Source organism: Quercus lobata, chromosome 2 (genome assembly GCF_001633185.2).
Source record: "Quercus lobata isolate SW786 chromosome 2, ValleyOak3.0 Primary Assembly, whole genome shotgun sequence".
Lineage (NCBI taxonomy): Eukaryota > Viridiplantae > Streptophyta > Magnoliopsida > Fagales > Fagaceae > Quercus > Quercus lobata.
The window spans coordinates 3,276,441-3,301,130 of NC_044905.1; the positions used below are offsets into that span (position 1 = coordinate 3,276,441).

Here is a 24,690-nt window from a genome sequence, read left to right on the forward strand (position 1 = left end):
TTTCTTGCAAATAAAATTAATAATTAAGATACCTTAATACATAACATAAACCAGTTGGACTCGGATACCTAATGTTTAAAACTCAAATTACCCATTTGATTTCTCTTAAAAACTAAAAATCTAAACCAGTGCCTTATAATTACTAGAATTGCCGGGTTGTCCACGGGTCAGTCCGGGTTGGGTTTGTGCCCAACTTGCAACCGACCCGATCAGATCGGGTGGAGAAGTTCCAGACCCGTCGCCGACCACGAAAAGCCACCAGTCGAGTTGGATCGGGCTCGGGTGGGCGGCGGTCGGCTTTGATTTCAACCGAAATACAAAGATCAAACAAAAGTTTGATTCCTAAAGAAAAAAAATCAACAGATCTACAACCCAAAGAGAAGATCTACAAACCCAAAGAATAGATCCACAAATCCAAAGAACAAAAACCCAAAGAACAAATCCACAAATCCACAGATAAACGAACCTAAGAGATGAAATAGAAAGATTGAATTTGAGAGATGGAGGCGAAGACAAGCTGGGACGTTGCTGACGAAGAGTGAAGGTCCACGATGAAGAGCACAGATTGACGATGGAGAGGTAGAATCGATGACGAGCAGGATCGGCGAAGGGTAGTAGAGATCATGAGACTGAAAGGAGAGCGTGAGAGTAAGAACTGAGAGTAACAAACTTCAGACCTTTAAACCCATTTATATGGCGGTCAGGTTGGATGGCTTGGGTATTGGAGAAAGAGACCCGCACCCAATCCGCTAGAATCGGTTTTGAAAAGTAAGGACCCGCCGCCGACCGCGGGAGTAGTTGGATCGGGCGGCAGACGGTTCGGGTCCGGTTGGTTTGGCTGGGTGGGTCGGATATGCAAGTTGTTTGGAATTGGGTTGGAAAACCACCAATTCCAAAATGAATCTTATTAGTGTCACAATCTGAGAAGACTTCATATCAACACCAATTTGTCATTGAAAGAAATTCTAATCTGATCCGCTAGCTTGTAGATGGTTTTAGATCACAAATCTCTACAACTTGTTGTGACTCCTGACAAAAAAAAAAAAAAAATAAAATCCACCAAACACAGAGATTGAACGGAAGATCCCTACTGCTCCAGCTATGTTGTATATTTGGTGGACATGCATATTATGTGGAAATTATCGATAATAAATGAGATTTCATAAATTTGTCAAAGTTGATTAAGTTTCCCTTAAAATCAACCAAGGGATCTAATAGTCCCAAGTGAATTACTGAGTGTGAAAATTAAAGAGTCCAAATCCAATTAGATTCTAAATTGAATTTTAACTAGAGTTCAATTTTCTATCATGTGTCTATTTTTTTTTTAATTTTTATGGCAAGTGAATTTTGGGTGAAAAAACTGAAGAGTCTAAATCATATATATATATATATATATATATATATATATATATGAATTCTCAATTTTGTGTCACATGTCCCATTTAATTTTGAGCCAAGTGAATTATTAAGTGTGAAAATCAAAGAGTTCATATCCAATTACATTCAAAATTGGATTTCAATTTTCCACCACGTGTCCATTTATTTATTTTTTTATAAATTTTTGTGGTAAGTGAATTTTTTAGTGAAAAATCTGAAGAGTCTAAATCATATATATATATATATATATATATATATATATAATGAGAAACCATTACATATTTTAGAAATATATGATTTAAAAAAAAAAAAATTAAGCTAATACTATGTATAATTTGAATATCTTTTAAAAAAATGTATAATTGTAATTGTTTTTAATTATACCCATGCATATGCACGGGACTATAGACTAGTTTCTATAGAAGCTGTGGGGCCCAAACGGTTTACGGGCCGGGCCCATCTACCTGGGGAAAATCCGAAGGCCCAAGCCGAGGAGGGCTATGGCCCAAACTCGACCAAATAGCCTATGGACATCGCCGAGGACGGCTCAGTCCTCGGCAGACCCAAAGTTCCCCCCCTGAAAGGAGGGCAGAAACGGCATAGGACCGAGACCAGGACAAAAAATCTAAAATATCCCAGGAAAGCTGCTCTTACTGCCATTCAATGCTCTGAACCTGACAGAGCTGCAGTTCCTGACTTTTACAACCACCCCCAACGACTTTGAAAATGGACTGATGGGACAAGTATCAATTTTGGAAAGATTGACCCTATACGTGGACGAAGGACAATAAACGCAGGCGAATATAAAAGGAGAAAGAAGTAACCTGAAAGGGGGTTGGGAAAAATGGCCAGAAACCTGAGCCTCCCAGCCCACCTCCAGGAGAAAGACTCCAGGGGTGTAGAGAAACTTAAGCTCACACGAACACCGCGAAAACCCACCGCCTGTCAACCAGGGCCTAGCCTTTCAAACCCACGCTCTACAAATGATATTGTTAGGGGCCTTTTTACGTGCGAACCCGACACTGTTACGGTCCGTCACGAATCGCGTCCTTACAGAAGCGATATTATTATTTTTCTTGTAAACACAAATTTTGGCCATAAATTTAAAATATTGTATTGCATTTATTATAATAGATTAGTTTGGAGTTGATATATGGTTTTTCCCTTCAAGATGAAAAGATTTTCCACATAAATCTTCTTGTTCCTGTGTGTAGTTGATTTATTTTCTTGTTGGTTTGAGACTTGTATTTTTTTTTTTTATAGATATAATAATTATTTTTTATTATAAAGACACAAATCAGTTTTTAATGTAGACGAAGTTCGAACTCCAAATCTTTTAGTCAATAACAAATACTTTATCAGCTAACTAGAATCCACGCATAACACACATTTACCAATCACAACTCGCCATGTGGTGAGTTGTGGCACGAAATCGTGCCAAATTTAGTGTACTTAGCAAGTCTAAATCTTCGGTACCACTTTTTGTATACCACTCTATATTCCACCAATCACTACTTATCATGTTTTCATTTTACTTTCTTTATAGAATAACTGAAATTTAAAATGGAAAGTAATCATACACATGATAAGTAGAATGGTTTGGGATATTCAAATATTTTATTCTATTAAATTGAATATCTTATATTTTTTTAAAGACAAAACATGCAACTATACAAGTACTAGGACTAGGAGTGTAGCAAAAGTAAGTGTAGTAGCCTAATAGGTTAAAATTTAGGATGGGTTATGATTATTTGTTGAATTTTTAAAATCAACATAAAAGACTAAGCTGTGGGAAAATTTGTCGTTATGCATTATGGTAATGGGATTAGGTCTAATAATTGAAAGTTAGTCCATGAATGGTTCCAAAAATGAGAAATATTGGGGACACCAATTTTGGCACAATTTTGTACTACCAACTTGCCACATGATGAGTTGTGATTGGTAATGGTGTGTCTCCACATGGCCCACTAACACACCCTTATCAATTACAACTCACCTAACACACCCTTACCAATTACAACTCACCATGTGGCGAGTTGTGACATAAAATTATGTCAAAATTGGTGTCCTTAGCAAGTCCAAATCTTTGATATCACTTTTTATATACCACTCTATGTTCCATCAATCATTACTTGTCATGTTTTCATTTTACTTTTCTTACAGAATAATTGCAATTTAAAATGAAAAATAATTATACACATGATAAGTAGAATCTATGCGTTGGTTTGGAATATTTAAATGTTTTATTGTATTAAATTGAATATCTTATAGGAGTAAACATGCAACTATACAAGTAATGGGACCACAAGTGTAGCAAAAGTAAGTGTAGTTGGTTTGGAATATTTAAATGTTTTATTGTATTAAATTGAATATCTTATAGGAGTAAACATGCAACTATACAAGTAATGGGACCACAGGTGTAGCAAAAGTAAGTGTAGTAGCCTAGTAGGTTAAAATTTAGGATGGGTTATGATTATTTGTTGAATTTTTATAATCAACATAAAAGACTAAACTGTGGGAAAATTTGTCCTTATGCATAATGGTAATGGGATTAGGTCTAATAATTGAAAGTTAGTCCATGAATGGTTCCAAAAATGAGAAATGTTAGGGACATCAATTTTGGTATAATTTTGTACCATAACTCACATCTTTATTAATAACAATTCGTCATGTGGTAAGTTGTGACACAAAATTGTGTCAAAATTGGTGTTCCTAACGAGTTTAAATCTTCTGTACCACTTTATATTCTACTAATCACTACTTGTCATGTTTTCATTTTACTTTTTTTTATAGAATAAATAAAATTTAAAATAAAAAGTAATCATACATATGATAAATACTAATCGGTGAAATATAAAGTGGTACAAAAAAGTGATACAAAGATGTGTACTCGTCCTTAGCATTTCTCTCCAAAAATCCCAAGCAAGAAAAGGTAATTGGCTTGGTGAAGATAAAATATTTTTATATAGGGTACCACGTCAATTGTAGGACAACGACAAAACTGTTTTTGGCATTCATGGATAAGATCCTCACTACAGTATTTCGGTAAGGGTTATTATCCCTTCTCCCTCTTTCTTTCACTAAACTATACCTCTGCTTCGCCATGGAAAGCTTATACTTCTACCTTGCTTTGATCCTCTCCACTGTTTTCATTATCAAACTTCTAAACCGCCACCGTAACAAAAATTTACCACCAAGTCCATTTTCTCTACCAATAATCGGCCACCTTCACCTCCTGAAACAGCCACTCCACAAAACACTAGAGACCCTATCATTGCAGTACGGTCCAATCCTATCTCTTAAGTTTGGTTCAAGGTCTATCCTAGTTGTATCTTCTCCTTCAGCTGTTGAAGAATGTTTCACCAAAAATGACATAATATTTGCAAATCGTCCCCAAACTATGGCTGGGGATCGTCTTACTTACAACTGTACTGCCCCAGTTTGGGCTCCATATGGTCACTTGTGGCGAAACCTTAGACGTGTTAGTACCATTGAGATTTTCTCTCATATCAGCCTTCAGAAATCTTCTACCATTAGAGAAGAAGTAGTGTACTCTCTTCTTCGCCAATTGTTTAAAGTGTCAAATATAGAACCCCAAAAGGTAGACTTTAAGTATTTGAGCACACTTTTGGTGTCCAATATAATGATGAGGATAGTTGCTGGAAAGCCATGTGTTGGAGAGGAGTTTACATGCATGGATGTGGGAAAGAAACTTCTCAAAGAATTCAAAGAGGTTTACTTTGCAAGCTTGGCAGTGAATATATGTGATTTCTTTCCAATTTTAAGGTGGGTAGGTTACAAAGGGTTGGAAGAGAATATGATAAGGTTGCACAGGAAAAGAGATGAAGCGTTAGGGCGTTTGATAGAAGAGATAAGCAGGCTGAACAATGATAACATTATAGATGTGGAAAAGAAGAGGACACTGATTGAAACTCTGTTTTCTCTGCGGAAATCTGATCCTGAATTTTTTTCAGATGATGTCATCAAAAGCCTAACATTGGTAAGTTTATTTACATCTTTGTGATTATTGCTCAATATATGGTGATTTTAATTACTTTTTGTTTTTATATTTTTCGTGATTATTTTGCCAAGTAACCATTTAGTCATTTTGCACTGTTGTGTTAAAATCGGATGCAGAGTAATCTTTAAGATTAATATATATATAGTTTTTTTTTTTTTTTTTTTGAGGTAAGAAGATAGAAATATCATTAATATAACATAACAAACCAATTACATAGTATATGCCCTGTTTAAGCAGTCCGAAAACAGGGGAAGAAAGAAAGTCTAATACAAGGACAAGCTTAAAACATTGATTTCCCGAACCACCCTAAGCTCCAAGAAGCCACATCCGTGGCTCAGTTGTGTAGTTGTGCTGCCATAAACGTTTGGTACTCCTGTAGGAAGCCGAGAGCCCCACTCAAAATTGCTTTTGGATGGGTTTGGATCTTTTCAAATTAGTACTTATTCCTTGCGTTCCATATTGCCCAAGTTGTCACTGCCCACCTTTCCAATTCCACTACAGAGAGCTTTAAGATTAATATTTATTGTAAGGATCTATGATATCCCAAATCGATTGATTATAAGAGTGTGTTTTGCTTGCATGTATTGAGTTTCACAACTATGTGTTTACAACATAGGCGTTGGCTATATACACGATTACAAGGATTTTAATTATAATTTGACTAGTATACTCTTCTTCTTATTTGAACCTTGAATCATTATTTGAATTTCTTGGCACAGTTAATGTGTTCATGCTGAACAATTGAGCAAGAACTAGGTGTAAAGACAGATGCTTTTCCGCCCCTGCCCCTTCCCCCTATATAGAAATAGATTATACTTGTTAGTTTGTAAATTCTATCACCAAAAGTACCAAAAAGCACTATGTAATTTAGTTCATTTCTTCTTAACTTTTTTTCTCTTGAATTTTTTTTTTAATAATCTCTTTTCTCTTGAATTTAACATTTAACATTAACTACCCTCTAGATGAATCATGAATGTCAAACTTTTTAAAGAATTTATCGCAATCGATTGGAAATAGGAAAAATTAAATGATGGGCCTTTCTCATACAATAGCCTTCTGTGATGAGATAGCGTTTACTGGCAGCAGTCATCAATTTGTTGGAAAGAGCCTTGAATTTTTATACTACAACATTAAATTACATGCCTTTTTTTGCATGCACTGTCAAGCAAGCGTGACTTTAGCTCTCTCCACCCACCCAGCATGACTACTTTGCATGAAATTTAATATACCTTGACTTGTTCTTCAAATATACCGTATTAAAAAGGTGATTCGGTTTTTGAGTAGGAGAAAGTAGTGACACAACTTTTGACACAAGTCAATACTATGAGTACTATAAATTATTGAAAAAATCAACAGAGTTTCAATCTGTGTCCTCTCCTTGTCCACATCTATAATGTTATCATTGATCAACTGTGAGAGAGAATAGAATGGAGAAAAAAAAGGGGGACAGAAGATTTAAGACTCGTAAGAATAGGCTAAAAGTTGAATCATGTGGAAGTAGGCTAGAAGTTGAATAGTTTATATCCTTGATGTTCTCTTTAGTGTCATTGTTTCTATTTTCTTTTTAGTTCTCTTTATTCCTATTATTCTATTCCAATATTCTACAATCAATCTTGTCTGGGAGTGCTATTGAAAGGTACACTTTTACAACGCAATTTTAATTTCCTGAGTCTTCTTATTTGAGCCATTGCGTTTTCAACAAGCTATCTACTAAGCTTACTATGTTCAAGTAAAGCTAATGAAATTTGAAATCTATGCGCATTAATAGACCTTATTTTTTATGTTGAGAAAAGCATTAATAGAAATTTCTTGTTTTTTACTTGGTAAAAATTCTATTGTAGCGTTTAGAAGTTAATTGAAACCTATGATCACCTAGATAATATAGATCTAATTTGGAGTCCTTTTGCAAAATCTTTAATCCATTATATATGGAATTACGGTTCATCTTTTGTCATTTTTCTCTATCCTATTAAGAAACAATGGAACCGTGCTGCTGAATCCACGTGGAACACTTTGTGGAAATGCAATTTTACAGAACATCCAAACATCTTCTTGAGCTTTGTGCTGAAAAATATAAATTATCTTTCCCTTCTGCCTATAATTTTTGTTTCTGGAAATGTTAGCTTAGCTTACAGAGAATTACGTGCTGCAGATGATGTTGATTGCGGGAACAGACACAACAGCAACAACCATAGAATGGGCAATGTCACTTCTTCTTAATCATCCAGAGGTGTTGCAGAAGGTTAAAGCAGAGATTGACAACCAAGTTGGGGGTGAGCACTTGATAAATGACTTGGATCTTGCCAAACTTTCCTATCTTCGTTGTGTCATCAATGAAACGCTTAGATTGTATCCTACATCACCACTTTTATTACCTCATTATTCCTCAGCAGACTGCACTGTGGGGGGATTTCATATCCCACAAGGGACAATTTTGTTGGTGAATGCATGGTCCATGCATAGAGATCCCAAGTTTTGGGAGGAGCCTACTAAGTTCAAGCCAGAGAGATTTGAAGAAATCAATGGAGAAAGAGAAGGGTTCAAGTTCATTCCATTTGGCATAGGGAGGAGGGTATGCCCTGGTGCTGGCATGGCCATGAGGGTGACTTCATTAGCATTGGGTTCACTCATTCAGTGCTTTGATTGGAAAAGGGTTGGGAAGGAGATGGTGGACATGACCTCAGGTTTTGGATTTCTTATGCCAAAGACTCAGCCTTTAGAGGCTGTTTGTACTCCATGCCCTTCCATGACTAACATTCTCTCTCAACTTTGATTAGATTTGTTATAAGATATGAGATTGATTAACAAAACCAATAGACTATATTACCTCTGTTGTTATAAGTGCATAGACCAATAAAGTAAAATTACCTCTGTTTTTATTAGTGCATAGATAAGCTAATTTTCTAAAATAATTAAAACTAAATTAATAAATAAAAGTAATAACAAATTATAAAATAAGTAAATAAATTTTAATAAAAAATTACTTTAAGTTTTAATTGTTTAGAGTTTATACTTTATCATTGTTTATCTATTTTTATATTTTTAGAATTATTTTTATGTTTTGTGTTAGTTTCTTAATTTCTTAATATGAGTTTGACCATTTCTATTTGGACTATATTTAATCTATGCCCTAACCAGCACAAACAATAATAAATAAATAAAATAAAAATTCCTCAATACTGATTTGTTCTTAGTGATAGTCTAATTAAAAAAATCAACACACTCGCAAATTAAATACAATAACCAAAACCCAAAATCAAAACATACACAAAATCTTATTAGTTAATTATAGGGATGGCTTATTGGTAAAGTGAGATTGTATTGAAAAGCCATATATATATATATATATATATATATATATATATATATATATATATGTATGTATGTATGTATGTATGTATGTGTAAGGTTGAATTTATTCAACCATCTAATTGGCTTTATTCCGTGCCAAATTTGCTTGTAATTCAGCATTTAGTAACCCTGTATTTAGGTGGGTTTGAGGTAAGGGTAGTGAGTGAGATAGAGTGAAGATTGCTCAAGAGTGTGCAAAAAAACAGAGACTCGCGGCTGGGACTCGCGGGTGACTCGCGGCTCCAAGCCGCCAAACGCAACACACGTGCCAAGCATGCTGGAAGGTGAACAGTCATGCAAGCTGGAGCACTACAGGACAAAACAGGACAACTGGCCATACAGTTATCTCGCGACTGGATCTCGCGACTTAGTCAAGCCGCGAGGTCAAGCCGCGAGCCACCCCTGTTTTGTTAAACCTGACGTTTCACATTCCTCTCCCACTCCAGTATAAATACCCCTTTTACCCACGATTGAAAGAGAGCTTCCAGAGAGAATTTTGAGAGAGAAACCCTAAAGAAAAACAAGATTGATTCACTCACAATCTATACCTTAGAGTCTCTTCAAATTCCTCATCTCTCTTCCTCTCCATTGTCAAATCCTTGAGAGGCATTATACCAAACCTGGTTCTCATCATCATCATCACTGTGAGACAGTTGTTTGGATTTCTGGGAAGCAGTTAGGAAGGAACCAATCTTCATTGGTTGATGCTACGGTCTAGTAGCGGAATCCAGGAAGTTAGAAAAGAAAAAGGTTCGGCGCAACCTCGTTGGAGTAAGAAGCTTGGAGGGCTTAGGTGCACTGGGTAGATTAGGCTTGGAGGGTCTATTGCTGTCCATGTATCTCAACTGTATTTTCTAGTGGATTGTTTACCGCTTGGAGGGCGGCGGAGAGGTTTTACGCCGAGGGCTTCGGTTTCCTCTTCGATAACACATCGCGTGTTGTCTTTGTGTTTGCATCTTCCTTCCTCTCTATCTTTGCCTTTTTATTATCTGCTGTGGATTTTATTTTGTTATGGCTTAGATAGTTTTTTAACCAATTTCATATTATAGCATATGTTAAGTTTCCGCACACTAGTTGTTTGACATATTGCTTGAATTGGTTAAGTTGGTATTTGGGGGTCTAAACGTTCAAAGGTGTTTTTACACGTTTTTGAACTTTCAGTATGTATGTATATGTATATGTATATATAAGTGTGGGGCCAAAGAAAGTGTGGCTCTGGCCCAGGCCCAGTTTATCTTAGGGTCCGCGGCCCAAGCCGAGGAGAGCCATTGCCGAGGACGACCTCCTGCTCGGCACTTCACTAAATGCCCAACGAAAGGAGCAAACTGAGTGTAGGGGCAGGGTAAGGGAAAAAGCCGCCAACACAGTAACGCGGGATTCGGCGTCTGACAAGCCCGTACTCAAACCCATACCCATGACCATGCGCTTTTCCAACAACTCCCAACCACTCTAGGTATGGGTCGACTGGACAGGCCTGCACTCCAAAAGTAAAATCAACACGTGGACGCAAAAAAGGGGATGAAACACCAGTATAAAAGGAGAAGAAAATAAAGCTCTGGGGGGGGAGAACTCTGGCTAAAAAAAAGAAAAGGGGTTTAGCTAGGGAAACCGAGCCCGCTCATGCAGTATTTCCCGTAGGAATTACTACTAAACAGCTCATCTATGCCCAATGTCATACCTTTGAAGCCCATTCTCTACAAATGATATTGTGAGGGCCTCTTTTCGTACGAGCCCAGCACTGTCTTGGGATCGTAACAAATTGGGCACCTACAATAAGTTTTCAAAATTTTGATATATAATAGACTTTTAATTAGAGTAGAATTTGAATTTCTAAAATTTAGGTGATAACAATTTATCTAAATTAAATTATTGTTAAATATTATCCCTTAATCAAGAGTCTAGAAAGCAACCTTTCGCAACTCAAGCTTACTTTCTAAGCAAAGTGGGCTTGCGGGCTTGGCATCTGTAGCTTAATATCCTAATAAAATATTAATTTAGTGAAAATGCCACTTGAAAAAAAAAAAAAAAAAAAAAAAAAAAAAAAAAAACAAAGACAATAACCAAAACCCAAAATCAAAACATACACAAAAGAGTTCAAAATTTGAGAATATATAAAATAAATAAATAAAAACTTACATAAAAGAACCTAGAACTTAAATGAGTGTCCACTGTTTTGCTTTTTTATACTCCCTCCATTCCAAATTGTTTGGCCTAGTTAGAAATGTTAGGACATATGTGATTCACTTGTTAGTAACATATGTCACTATTTTATGTAATTGACTAATCCTTTGACAAAACGCACTTTACTTGTATTTGGGTAGATCTAGGATGTGTTTAATACTTCAAGAAACTGTGTTTCAAGATCAAGTGTTAAAACCATGCAAGTCTATCCAAGATTCAAATTGAAGAAATGCTGTTCATTAAAGCTCGAGAGCTAGCTATCTATCGAGACTTGTAAAGATGTTCAGCCCAGTGGCTTGACAGCACCTCGACAGATAGGGTATCTATTGAGATTTATGAAAAACAGAATTCCAGTTCTGTTTTGACTCTAATCCGTGATTATGTGTTTAGACTTTCTTTTCTCACAACTCTAAACATATAAAATGATTATTTTAAAGGCCGTCAAAGTGTTCACAAGTTGCACAAGTGTTGAGCAAAGTTTGTTCAAGCAAATTGTGACTAGAGACACAGTTTTGCCCTAGTTAATCATTCTTGTGAAGAAGTTGCTATATTTATGCACCGTAGAGTTTTGTGACCAAGCATCTTCTTGATCTTCATTGTTGGGATGAACTGAAGAATTTTGCAGCCAACAACCTTCTCTAGTTAGTGATTGAAATCACGTACTGGGATCCGCGCAATTAGTTAGTCACGTACTTGGGAGTCGTGCACCGAAAGGAGAAATTGTCACTACAGAACAAGTCCAATTGGGTATTGGGGTAAGGGTTCAATTGTAGGTTGGTATAAGGTACTGAGATTCCTTTACTTGTAACCGCTTATTGTGATAATAGTGGAATTTCGGGAGTGTTGACCTGAAAATCATCCGGTGGGGTTTTTACCATATAGGTTTTTCCCATTCGTAAATAAATCACCGTGTCAAATTTATTTTCCGCTGCATATTTAGATTTGTTTGTGCTACCATGCGTTTGCATGTTAATTAAGTTAATTAATTCACTTGGCTAAATTAATTGATTAATTTATCACAAGGGGTCAATACGTTTTTGGCTTATCAAGAAAAACCCAATTATTTAGGGAAACATGATTAACTGTCTTATTTCTTTAAAAAAAAAAAAAAAAGGTCAAAAATTTCCTAAATCACCCTTAGAAAAAATTTATCAAAAAATTATTTAAGAAAAAAAAACATTTCTAATATTGGTGCCAACTGCCAAGCAATTTGCAAACCAAATTCAATTTAGGTTTTTAATTTAAAAAATGCTCCCACAAATAAATTAAGGGCATAAAAGGAATGTTAATAAATTAATGGTATTTGACTTTTCAAACAGAATATAATTTTGGGACATCCCAAAATAGAATATTGGCTAAACAATTTGAGACAGAGGGAGTAGTAATATCTTGCATGCAATTCAATTAAAAAAACAATAAGTAAGATGCATTTATTATATTCAAACATAAGCATAAGTTGCATCTTGGGGGAAAAAGTGAACAAACAAAAACAACATTAGGTGTATTGTTTGAGATTTAATTATAGGAATGATTTATTGGTTAAGTGGGATCGTATTGAAAAACTATAGCTGAATATATATATATATATATATATATATATAGAGAGAGAGAGAGAGAGAGAGAGAGAGAGAGAGAGAGATGATATGTCTACAATATTTTTACAACAAATCCTTAGTGGTAAGTTGTTACTAGTTATTATTATTGCGGCAAAAAAGTAATCTTAGCGTTAGTTTGAAATTTGAACCAATAACAACTAACCACGAGTGATTTGTTGTAAAAATATTGTAGACGTAGCATCTCTCATATATATATTTTGAAAATTTTGATAATAGACTTTTAATTGAAGTAGAATTTAAATTTCTAAAATTTAGATTATAATATTCTATCTAAATTAAATTATTGTTGAATCTTATCCCTTAATCAAGAGCCTTATAGCTTAATATCCTAATAAAATATTAATTTAATAAGATGTAACTTAAGGTAAAAAAAAAAATGTGAGTTGTGTGGAGTTTAAATTTTAAAAATTTTAATAATAGACTTTTGATTTGAATAGAACGATTAAAAACCTAAATTTGTCCTTATGCAGAAGGATAATGGGATTAGGTCTAATAATTTAGATGAATAATGATAATGGGATTAGGTGTAATAATTTAGTCCGAGAATGGTTCCCAAAATCCCAAGCAAGAAAAGGTAATTGGCTATTTGGCTTGGTGAGGATAAAATATGTTTATATGGGATACCACGTCAATTGTAGGACAATGACAAATCTGTTTTTGGCATTCATTGATAAGATCCTCACTACAGTATTTGGGTAAAGGTTATTATCTCTTCTCTCTGTCTTTCTCTAATCCATATTGCTCTGCTTCGCCATGGAAAACTGTTACCTCTACCTTGCTTTGATCCTCTCCACTGTTTTCATTATCAAACTTCTAAACCACCATAACAAAAATTTACCACCAAGTCCATTTTCTCTACCAATAATCGGCCACCTTCACCTCCTGAAACAGCCACTCCACCAAACACTAGAGACCCTATCATTGCAGTACGGTCCAATCCTATCTCTTAAGTTTGGTTCAAGATCTATCCTAGTTGTATCTTCTCCTTCAGCTGTTGAAGAATGTTTCACCAAAAATGACATAACATTTGCAAATCGTCCCCAAACTGTTGCTGGGGATCGTCTTACTTACAACTGTACTGCCCCAGTTTGGGCTGCATATGGCCACTTGTGGCGAAACCTCAGACGGGTTAGTACCATTGAGATTTTCTCTCATATCAGCCTTCAGAAATCTTCTATCATTAGAGAAGAAGAAGTGTACTCTCTTATTCGCCAAGTGTTTAAATTGTCAAATATAGAACCCCAAAAGGTGGACTTAAAGTATTTGTGCTCACTTTTGGTGTCTAATATAATGATGAGGATGGTTGCTGGAAAGCCTTGTGTTGGAGAGGAGTTTGCATGCATGGATGTGGGAAAGAAACTTCTCAAAGAATTCAAAGAGGTTTTCTCTTCAAGCTTGACAGTGAATATATGTGATTTCTTTCCAATTTTAAGGTGGGCTGGTTACAAAGGGTTGGAGAAGAATATGATAAGGCTGCAGAGGAAAAGAAATGAGGTATTAGGGCGTTTGTTTGAAGAGATAAAGCTGAACAATGATAACGTTAAAGATGTGGAAAATATGAGGCCACTGATTGAAACTCTGTTTTCTCTACGGAAATCTGAACCTGAATTTTTTTCAGATGATGTCATCAAAAGCCTCACATTGGTAAGTTATTTTACATCTTTGTCACTATTGCTCAATGGTGATTTTGATTACTTTTTTGTTGTTATATTTTCATGATTATTTTGCGAAGTAACCATTTACCACCGTTGTAGTAATGTAGGATGCAGAGTAATCTTTAAGATTAATATTAATTTTGTAATGAACTAATGATATATGATATTCCAAATGGATTGAAAATCATATAGGATTATAAGAGTGTGTTTTGCATGCATCTATTGAGTTTCACAACTATGTGTTTACAACATAGATGTTGGCCATATACACGATTACAAGGCTTCTGATTATAATTTGACTAGTAAAAGCATATACCCTCCTTCTTATGTGAACCTTGAATCATTCTTTGAATTTCTTGACACTGAGAATATGTTCATGCTGAACAATTGAGGAAGAACTAGGTGTGAAGACAGATGTTTTTGTTCCCCTGCCCCTTCCTCCTGTTTAGAAATTATACCTGAAATTCAAAATCAATGCACATTAATGGACATTTCCTGTGTTTTACTTGGTTAAAATTCTAGTGTAGCGTTTAGAAGTTAATTAGAACCTATGATCACCTAGATAATATAAATCTAATTTGGAGTACTTTTGCAAAAATCTATAATCCATTAGATATGTATCATCTTTTTGTTATATCCTATCGTATTTCACTATCTTGTTAAGAAACAATCGAGCCATGCTGCTAAATCCATGTGAAACACTCTGCACTTTTACAGAACATCCCAACATCTTCTTGAGTTATGTACTAAAAAATATAAAGTCTTTTTCCTTTCTGCCTAGAATTTTTGTTTCTGGAAATGTTAGCTTAGCTTACTAGAGAATTATGTGCTTCAGATGGTGTTTGTAGCGGGAACCGAAACAACAGCAATAACCATGGAATGGGCAATGTCACTTCTTCTGAATCATCCTAAAGTATTGCAAAAGGTTAAAGCAGAGATTGACAGCCAAGTTGGGTGTGAGCGCTTGATAAATGACTTGGATCTTGCCAAACTTCCCTATCTTCATTGTGTCATCAATGAAACACTTCGACTGTATCCTACAGTGCCACTTTCATTACCTCATTGTTCCTCAGTAGACTGCATTGTGGGGGGATTTCATATCCCGCGAGGGACAATTTTGTTGGTGAATGCATGGTCCATGCATAGAGATCCCAAGCTTTGGGAGGAGCCTACTAAGTTCAAGCCAGAGAGATTTGAAGAAATCAATGGAGAAAGAGAAGGGTTCAAGTTCATTCCATTTGGCATAGGGAGGAGGGCATGCCCTGGTGCTGGCATGGCCATGCGGGTTATGTCTTTAGCGTTGGGTGCATTCATTCAGTGCTTTGATTGGGAAATGGTTGGGAAGAAGATGGTGGACATGACCTCAAGTTCCGAATTTCTCATGGCAAAGACTAAGCCTTTGGTGGCTGTTTGTACTCCATGCTCTTCCATGACTAACTTCCTCTCTCAACTTTGATTATATTTGTTAGTAGATATGAGACTGATTAACAAAACCAATATTGTATAATTACCTATGCTTTTATAAGCGCATAGATAATTGCTTCTAATTAAGGAAAAGGTTGACAAAACCAACACATTTTAGTGAAGTTGTTGAGATGACTTCCACCAATTTTTTCCTTTTTAAAATTGGACAAAGTTTGGTTACAAATTTGATTGTTACTTAAAATTATAATTTCCACTTAGAAAATTAATATAACTATATATTTTGAAAATCTAACGGTTTGATTACACAATTTTTATGTTTTTAATACACATGTAAAATTTCGTGTCAATCAAATTTCATTCATTATTTGATCTATTAATTTTTTTTTTTTTTTTTGCATAATTTAAAACTATAAAAACTTGAAATTAAATATTTTATTAATGACATAGACTTTTTTTGAGTAAACAGTAATACTTATTAGAACACACATGAAAATAGTAATAGTAATAATAGTATTTTAAATCGGGTTTATAATAATACATTACATAGACACATAGTTATTGATGGAACTGACAAAGTCAACTGAACGATCTCATCAAGACCAACGAGGCCATCCTCTGAGACGAGCTAACCACATGTCCATATCACTGACAAGAGTAACAAAGCCATTCAATGCAGCCAATAATATCCCGAGCGGTTACAAAACTAGCTGTACAGATCTTTAGAAGCCTCATTAAGGCTCACATTACTGAACATGAGGCGTTACCAAGAGAGACATTAAAGCCACATTAACAACCACAACGGTTAGGGGTTGTGGAAACATATATAAAGCTCTCACAGCACCAATACAAGGTACAGAGACACACCTAAAAGTACTACTAATTATTCTGATACTCTGTTGTTTTCTAAAGGTTTTCTTATACTGATTTTGGCATCAGAGACGTTGTGGCAAGCACTACACTGGTGATCACCTTAAGGAAGCTATCTTACCATTTTCACGGTGACACAGACGAAGACTCGGCTCCATCTAGACGCACTTACAACGACTGATGACTCTGCACTTCACCAGTTATTATTTTTTATCTATTTGAAATTTTACAAACATAGAGGATATAAGAAAAAAAAAATGTAAATCAATGGCGGATTTATCAAAATTCACATTAAATAAAAAGATATTAAGTATTGTAGCATTAAGGTATAAATAATCTAATTTGTTACTAAACTTTATCGATTGGATCTTAAATTACTCAGCTGTCAATTTTTTTTTATTAATTTAAACTTTTCCAACAAGAATTATGCTCATATCAAATAGAAATAATGTTCCTGTCTTTGTCTAAGTCTCACCCTCCAAAATATTCCAATCCTTTCTCAGTTTTGTCTTGTTATAACATTTGGGGTAAGACTAATATTTTCTATTGTCAATGATAGTTTGGTTTGACGAAAGTTGTGGGTAAAATTTTGGATTTGATCCGAATCTAGATCTGGTGGCTATTTGGATCCTCACAAAAATCTCTCTCGGGATGGCTTCCTATGCTTTACTTTTTATACGTTTAGAAGCACCAACAACTTTCATTCATTATCCTACAAATTTTTTTTTTTTTTTGCTAAACAAAAATGGGGGACATTATGGTTGTATTATGCCACCCGAATTTGTATAGACCATATGAGGGACAGGACCCACAAGGACCACCGAGGTACCCGTCAAGACTCGAACCTATGTTCCCCTTAAATCCCTCGCACAACAGTCCACCAACAAGAGCCCGCTGGCAGCGGGAATCAAATCTAAGCTGGTTAGGCGAAGCGAACGAACCTTACCAGCTGAGCCAAGCCCTTGTTGGCTTATTATCCTACAAATACAGATTAGCGTTTTACCCACGTTCATGATGAAAGTACCATATAAAAATGGGCCTACGAAATGACCATGATCAGGTTTTGGAGGAAAAAAAAAAAAAAAAAAGTAAATACATTGTCACAATAATTTTCACAATTTTTATCATAACTTGTCTATGTTATGAGTTATAAGTGGTGGAAATAAAATGGCAGGTCTATGTGAATCCATAATTCTACCACTCATGAGTCACCATGTGGCAAAATTGTAGAATTAGTTGTGGTATCAGAATTACTCAAAAAAAAAAAATCAATTCTAAACTTATATTTGTTAAATATTAAATTCAAAATCCATTATTAATCTTATTAAATTTTATATTATTATAAATCCATTTTATTTATATTTTAAAAACTCAAAATGATATTAGACATATTCATTTATTATTACCACGAATTAAGTTAAACGAATCACTGAGGACAGGATAACATAAATTTAAAATCATAAAAACTTATTAAACCAATGAATGATACCCTATATAGTAAGCATTTTTATTTGCATTGTAAGAGAAGTTTAGACAAAGATAATAATATAATATAATATTAAACAAATTTGCTAATAAGTGAAACTCAAAATTTTTTTTTGATAAGTGAAACTCAAATGTTAATTAGGTCTAGTTAGTTTACTTTTGGAATATAAACCTTTGTTTTCTTGCAAATAAAATTAATAAGTACGATATCTTAATAATTGATTAATTGTATAATCGAGCAGGTCTCAGATCTCTGATGGTGTATTTGTTTGCCATCATCTTTTTCCTTTAATTTTTTAGCTTATTAATTAATTTTCTTATATAAAATTTTTTTAAGTCTCAAATTTTTAAGGATATACTGTAACCAACTTTAGTAAATAAACAATCTACAATCAGCAAAAACAGTTGCATCTAAACTCACACTAAACCTAAATCATTCCCATTTTATTACCTGTTAAAAAATTAAAAATAAATAAATAAATAAAACTCATCTCATTTTATCAAGGGCGCAAACATGACATCATATGTTACAAATAATGCATATTACCATATTAGTATCAATACCAATCATTCATATTTAAAATGTTATAAATTCAAACAAACATGATTGTTAAGAAGAAAAGAAAAACAGAAATTAGGGTGAGGAAGTCAACTATATATAGGACTTCAATTCCACTTGTAATTTGTTTAGGTAAGAATAGTACTGCAACTTTATTAAAATAAAGAGAGATTTAATATTTTCTAAGCCATAGCGGACTCAATTATGATTTGAATTTTCCTTTATTCAAAGTAACAAACGTGTCTATGTGCTGGTCATAGCTAAGTTTTTACAGACTAATACAAATGGACAACCCAACCAAACAGAGAGAGAAAATGGAAGATCCCTACTGGTTTAGCTATGCTCTGATAATTATTTTCTCCATTTGTCTCAAGCTCTTCATAAAAAACAAGAAATCAGCAACAACAATCAAGAAGAACCTACCTCCAAGCCCACCATCTCTCCCTTTTATTGGTCACCTTCATCTTTTCAAACAACCAATCCAGCGATCTCTACAAACTCTTTCACAAAACTACGGCAACATCTTACTCCTCCGATGTGGTTCACGTACAGTCCTCTTAGTCTCTTCCCCTTCAGCCGCCGAAGACTGTTTCACCACAAACGACGTCGTCTTCGCCAACCGGCCGCGCTTGCTTTCTAGCGATCACTTCAACTACAACTACTCCACAGTTGCTGTAGCTCCCTATGGTGATCTTTGGCGCAACCTTCGCCGTATCATGACGCTTGAGATACTCTCTTCCTCTCGTATCAACGCGTTTTCGAGTGTTAGACAAGAAGAGGTCAAGTTACTACGTGAAAAACTCATCCAAAGTTGTGAGAAAGGCACGAGAAAGATTGATTTGAAGTCTAAGTTTGTGGAGCATTCTTTTAATGTCATGACAATGATGATAGCTGGGAAGAGGTATTTTGGAGAAGACGTGGAAGATGAAGAAGAAGCTAAGAGGATTCGTGGTGTTATTAGGGAATCAGTGGATTTGTGTGGAGCAACAAATATGGGAGATTTTTTACCTTTTTTGCAGTGGATGGACTTGCTGGGTGTGGAGAAGAAGATGGTGGGGTTGATGAAAAAGATGGATAGGTTTTTGCAGGAACTGGTTGATGAAAATCGTGGAGCTGGAAGCGAGGCAGAGGTGAAGAAATTGATGATACATAACTTGTTGAAGTTGAGAGAAACAGAGCCAGAGTTTTACACGGACGAAATCATCAAGGGAATTATTATGGTAATTTACAAATCCTATTCTTCTTTAGTTTTTGAAGAATTTTATTGAAACAAATGATTGGTCATATACAGCCCTGTTACACTGGCTTTGGTTCAAATGATCTCTCTGAAAAAATCACAAATTAATACCTTGCTTACTCAAACAGAGCATGATATCTACATTCTTTTGAAATGTCCACACCTTACAGTAAGTTTGTATGGTTAATGTGTATTAGGTAGTGTAATGCTCTTGTTTGTTATGTAGTAAAGTGAAATCAATTGCATTTATTGCCACTCTTGTTTGTTATGTGTTAAAGTGGAATCAATTGTATTCATTGTCTCCTCGTTTTGTAACACTATTGTGGCTAAACTTGTTAATAGTTTTGGCATTTTTATTTTTGAAAATACTACAAATTTCTTTGGAGAAGGAAAAATACTACGAAATGATGTATTATAATATAAATCATATAAATTGACGCGTTACAAACAATAAAAAAGCAATTCAAAAGTAGTTTATTATATTTTTGGTGTGATATTAATTGTATGAAATGTCACCTTAGTGAAAACAATATTGATAGCAATTTTAGTATTTTTAAAAAATATATATATATATATATATATATGGATTTTATTTACTATGTTGCTGATATACATACTAATTATCTCTCCTACTATCTCAAATTGTAAGCTCTTGCGTAGCAAAATTGGTAGCAGTTACTAACTGGGGTCTTCAGGAATTCAACCCAATTTGTAATTTTGTATATCCAGATAGGACCTGAGCATACCTTTCTTACCCAGCTTACTTTTTACAGGTGTTGCTAGTAGCAGGGATTGATACTTCATCAACTACCTTAGAATGGGCTATGTCACTATTACTCAACCATCCAACTGCAATGGAAAGGGTCAGAGCTGAGATAGATGCTAATGTGGGAGAAGGCCGCCTTTTGGATGAACAAGACTTGCCAAAGCTACATTATCTACAAAATGTAATTAGTGAGACACTCCGTTTGTACCCACCTGTTCCTCTTCTTGTGCCACATGAAGCATCTAAAGATTGTGTAGTAGGCAATTATGATGTGCCTCAAGGAGCAATGTTACTGGTCAATGCTTGGGCCATTCATAGAGACCCTAAGGTTTGGGTGAACCCAACAAAGTTTATGCCAGAGAGGTTTGAAGGGAGGGGTGGTGAGGGTTATAGGCTAATTCCATTTGGTGCTGGAAGGAGAGGATGTCCTGGAGTTGCATTAGCTAACCGGGTGATTGGATTGACATTGGGGACTTTGATTCAATCATTTGAGTGGGAAAGAATTGGTGAAGAGGAGGTTGACATGACTGAATATTTAGGTATCACCATGCCCAAGGTCAAGCCTTTGGAGGCAATGTGCAAAGTATGGGAACAAATGCCTGAGCATTCTCCAGTGGATACCATCATCTAAAAGCCCCACAACTAAATCAATTGGACTCGTGAAATCCTGTGATTAAGAATATCCACACACAAAAAAAAAAAAAAAGAAAAAAAAAAATTGTGATCACAACTTAGATATAGTTGATTGTATGTGGTGGTGGTGGAGAAAAGGTTACGTGTCTATATAAAAGTGACAAATAGTCAATCATACTTAGTTATTACAAAAATTGTGACACAAAAGTTGTGGTTTTAAAAAAATTTCCATACGAAATTCTCTTAATGCAAATACATCTTATCTACGTAAGTCCATTAATCAAAGACTGACACACTAGTTTTTTAGACAAAAACTGAATTCCTTGTTGCTAATAGTATTTGTATATCAAGAATTGCGGTTAATATTTTCATAGTACATGTAATTGCAAAATCATATTTTGGGGGCTATGTAGAAGTTAGTCCATAAAGGAACCTAACTAGGTCGGTGAGTTTTAGGTTCTCAAGACTTAAGAGCGGGCTAGAGTTTTTGACCTATTTAATTTATTGTGCTTATAATAGACTATCAGTCTTATGAATGCACTATGAGCGCGTTCAAAGAATTGGGACTAAGGACTCATTTAGATTGAGGGGAAAGGAGATGGAGTGAAAGTAAAGTAGAATTGGCTAAAAATAATAATAATTTTGGACAAATTCTACTACCATCCCTCCCCCTCAATTCAAATGGATCATTAAGATTTTCATTTCTTTCTTGCTTTAGAGGGACAGGGTCCTATTAACAATTCCAAAAACCTAAATCCAATAAGTACTGTCTACCAATCCTTTCCTGTTATGCACTCCAAATTTCCGCCCTACAAAACTTTTGTTTTCACTTAATTTTTTTTTTTTAGTTCTTCTAACCCCAGGGACTAGCTTAATCAATGTTCTTATATGCAACCTGGGATGTGTGAGTCATTCAATTCAGTGTTTGCTTATAGTGACTTATTATCTATTATTGCCACCTACACTCCATCTACTACAAGGTATGGAGTTTCCAAACTTAAAATCTTTTGTTTCTTTTTAATTTCTTTTTAATTCTGAACACGTGTGGAGGTCTGAAACAACTGGCTATTACTTTTATTTTTTTAATTCTTTCCTGTGACATCTACGTATACAATGAATTCTTCTAAGCGATGGACCAGACTAACAGTAATGTGCTGCCAGAAGCCTGAGCATGATAGAAACTAGTACGGAACGTTCTGGTGGAAATGGGCCCGAAGCCCATTCAACCACACAACAATTAACGACACTTGTACCGTCATTAATGGGATGGGGGAAAAGAAGAACGAATGCCATCCACATTTTATTAGTAATTTGTATTATTTTAAATCTTAAAGTAGGTTTTGTACATGTTGTTTTCGTTGGGTTAAAAATGCCCTAGAAAAATCACTGCACATTTTTCTTTTTAATTTTTTTTTACCTATTTTAATTTTGATGACCTTAAATTCTTACATTATGTTTGGAACGATTGGAGAAAAGAGAAGAGTAAAGACAAAGGTATTTAAATATACTAAAAAAAAATACTAATGTATACTTATGACTCGTAAAATTTGTGATTGTTTTTATAAATTCATATTTAGAGACGGTTTAAAAATAATTTATTTAGTTGAAACTAAATTTTTTTTGTTAAAAGTACTGTAAATAAAACTAAAAGATAGTTAAAATAATTCAATAAGACTCATGAAGAGTATCCAAAAGTACAATGAGACCCATGAATAGTAGGAAAAATAAACTAAAGAGTAAAAAAAAACTAACTTTTTAAGTCAATGCCAAATACACACTTAAAATATTATAAATTCAAACAAACATGATTATTAAGAAGAAAAGAAAAACAAATAATGGTGAGAAAGTCAAATACAAGACTTCTTTTTCGGCTTGTAATTTGTTTAAGATGAGACTAAACTTGTTGCAAATAGTTTTAAAAACAGGAATAGACAAAGAACCGAAAAGATTATTGGTTCCCAAATTTTTGGTCTAATTGGAATTTGACCAATAGTCGAATCATTGATGTTATAAATAATTTAATTTATAATTTTTAAAAATATATAAAAATAATTCTGTAAGGACACGATTTGGTGACGAACCTAAACAGTATTGGGTTCGTACGTAAAAGGCCCAGACAATATGATTTGTAGAGCGTGGGTGTAAAGAGCTAGATTAACTGTGGTATCTACCTCCAAGATTTTCTCTCAAGCCCATACCATGTTTTCCTTCTCTTTTGTTGGTATAATCAACGTCTTTTCTTAAGTCCCTAGTGTTACTCTCTCTCCCTTTCTTCTTCCTTCTTTCTCTTCAGTTTTATGTGTGTTCTCCTTTTTTTCTCGATCCCCTTCTTCATGTTCCTCTTTTAGTTTATATACTCCCCTTCGCGATCCATCTTCACCGAACACGTGTAGATTGTGTCCGGGGGATTTCTTTCTGTCCCATCTGGCGCCTCTTGGAACTTCCTATGGGCAGCTGTAAGGCTGCTTCCCTACTGCTCAGGTATCACCTCCACATTAATGCGGCCAGAGAGTTGGTTGAGAGGTCATTAATGCGGAGGCAGCTGTAGTTTCAGATATTTGTTTGCCTTATCTCTTTCATCTTTAGTCGGCTACTCTACCCCTTGAGATAACCTACTTCTGAGATCTGATCGTGGTGATACCACGTCCTGATCGTCTTCGGACGCGATCGTCCTCGGACTCATACTGCCGAGGAGCATGGCGTCCTCGGACGGGTGCACGACCTCGGATGGGCCACTGGCCCAACAATCCTCAACCAATTCTGAATCCTATGGGCCTATCAACCGAATAATCCCCACAAATTCATATTAAGTTTTAATTAAAAATATTTATTGAAAGATTTCTACAATTTTTAAATAATTTTTATGTAAAGTTTCACATCTTATTTCTTATATAAGAAAATCTGCTGCTTGATTCCTTAACTTTGTTAATTAAGCTTCACTTAAAAAAATAAAAAAATAAAATTATAATAAAAAATAAATAAAAAAACCTTCACTTGAAATTAGACCCACCCCCCACGGCCCCACCAATTACCTAGCACCTAGTGTTTCCCTTTGGTCTGTCAACCTACCATCATCGGAGATTAAAAATACTATCCTCTCATTCCAAATCCAAATCGCTTTTCCTATCTTTTAAATCCTCACAGAATATATATAGCTCTCTCTCTCTCTCTCTCTCTCTCTCTCTCTCTCTCTCTCTCTCTCTCTCATGCATAGTTCTTCCTAAGCCCACTTGGTACATGTGTTTAAATACATATTTTCAGTTTTCAAATAACATTACACATATTTTCACATTCTTTACCAACACGTACTTTCAAAAAATACAAACAATATTACTAGAATAACATTACCAAGCGGGGCCTGAAATATCTACTTTTTCACCATTTTGTTAGTTTTTCATTTGGTTGTTACCCTTAAATTTAAGTTTTTTTCAACACCCACTTCACCTACAAATGAAATTTTCTCCGGTTCTCATTTCCTCACAAGACTAAGATTGTTGTGCTATTAATCAAAGACTGA

General features: G+C 34.8%; 3 protein-coding genes across 4 annotated transcripts; all 3 read left to right on the forward strand.

Annotated features, from left to right (window-relative positions):
• The first annotated feature begins 4,404 nt into the window (after positions 1-4,404).
• LOC115974070 (cytochrome P450 81C13-like) lies at positions 4,405-8,283 on the forward strand. Of its 2 annotated transcripts, XM_031094288.1 has the most exons (3): positions 4,405-5,377; positions 7,551-7,671; positions 7,789-8,283. In XM_031094288.1, the coding sequence occupies exons 1-3, from the start codon at positions 4,481-4,483 to the stop codon at positions 8,169-8,171; spliced, it is 1,401 nt and encodes a 466-aa protein (XP_030950148.1). In that variant the 5' UTR covers positions 4,405-4,480; the 3' UTR covers positions 8,172-8,283. The 2 variants fall into 2 exon arrangements, with proteins under 2 accessions (XP_030950148.1, XP_030950147.1); XM_031094287.1 differs by having other exon boundaries at positions 4,406-5,377; positions 7,551-8,283.
• Positions 8,284-13,195: 4,912 nt separating this feature from the next.
• Positions 13,196-15,764, forward strand: LOC115978051 (cytochrome P450 81C13-like). Its single transcript, XM_031100079.1, has 2 exons — positions 13,196-14,190; positions 15,037-15,764. Exons 1-2 carry the CDS (start codon positions 13,300-13,302, stop codon positions 15,655-15,657), a joined length of 1,512 nt encoding a protein of 503 aa, XP_030955939.1. The 5' UTR covers positions 13,196-13,299; the 3' UTR covers positions 15,658-15,764.
• A 3,032-nt stretch (positions 15,765-18,796) lies between these two features.
• On the forward strand, positions 18,797-21,182 carry LOC115974493 (cytochrome P450 81Q32-like). The gene is made up of 2 exons (XM_031094882.1): positions 18,797-19,757; positions 20,548-21,182. Exons 1-2 carry the CDS (start codon positions 18,822-18,824, stop codon positions 21,169-21,171), a joined length of 1,560 nt encoding a protein of 519 aa, XP_030950742.1. The 5' UTR covers positions 18,797-18,821; the 3' UTR covers positions 21,172-21,182.
• The last annotated feature ends 3,508 nt before the right edge of the window (positions 21,183-24,690 follow it).

Bases quoted from the DNA above. Each gene is read 5' to 3' on its own strand.
- LOC115978051 (XM_031100079.1), top strand. From the start codon at position 13,300: ATGGAAAACTGTTACCTCTACCTTGCTTTGATCCTCTCCACTGTTTTC. The intron at 14,191-15,036 runs GTAAGTTATTTT...TATGTGCTTCAG, and splicing joins TCATCAAAAGCCTCACATTG to ATGGTGTTTGTAGCGGGAAC.
- LOC115974070 (XM_031094287.1), top strand. From the start codon at position 4,481: ATGGAAAGCTTATACTTCTACCTTGCTTTGATCCTCTCCACTGTTTTC. The intron at 5,378-7,550 runs GTAAGTTTATTT...TACGTGCTGCAG, and splicing joins TCATCAAAAGCCTAACATTG to ATGATGTTGATTGCGGGAAC.
- LOC115974493 (XM_031094882.1), top strand. From the start codon at position 18,822: ATGGACAACCCAACCAAACAGAGAGAGAAAATGGAAGATCCCTACTGG. The intron at 19,758-20,547 runs GTAATTTACAAA...TACTTTTTACAG, and splicing joins TCATCAAGGGAATTATTATG to GTGTTGCTAGTAGCAGGGAT.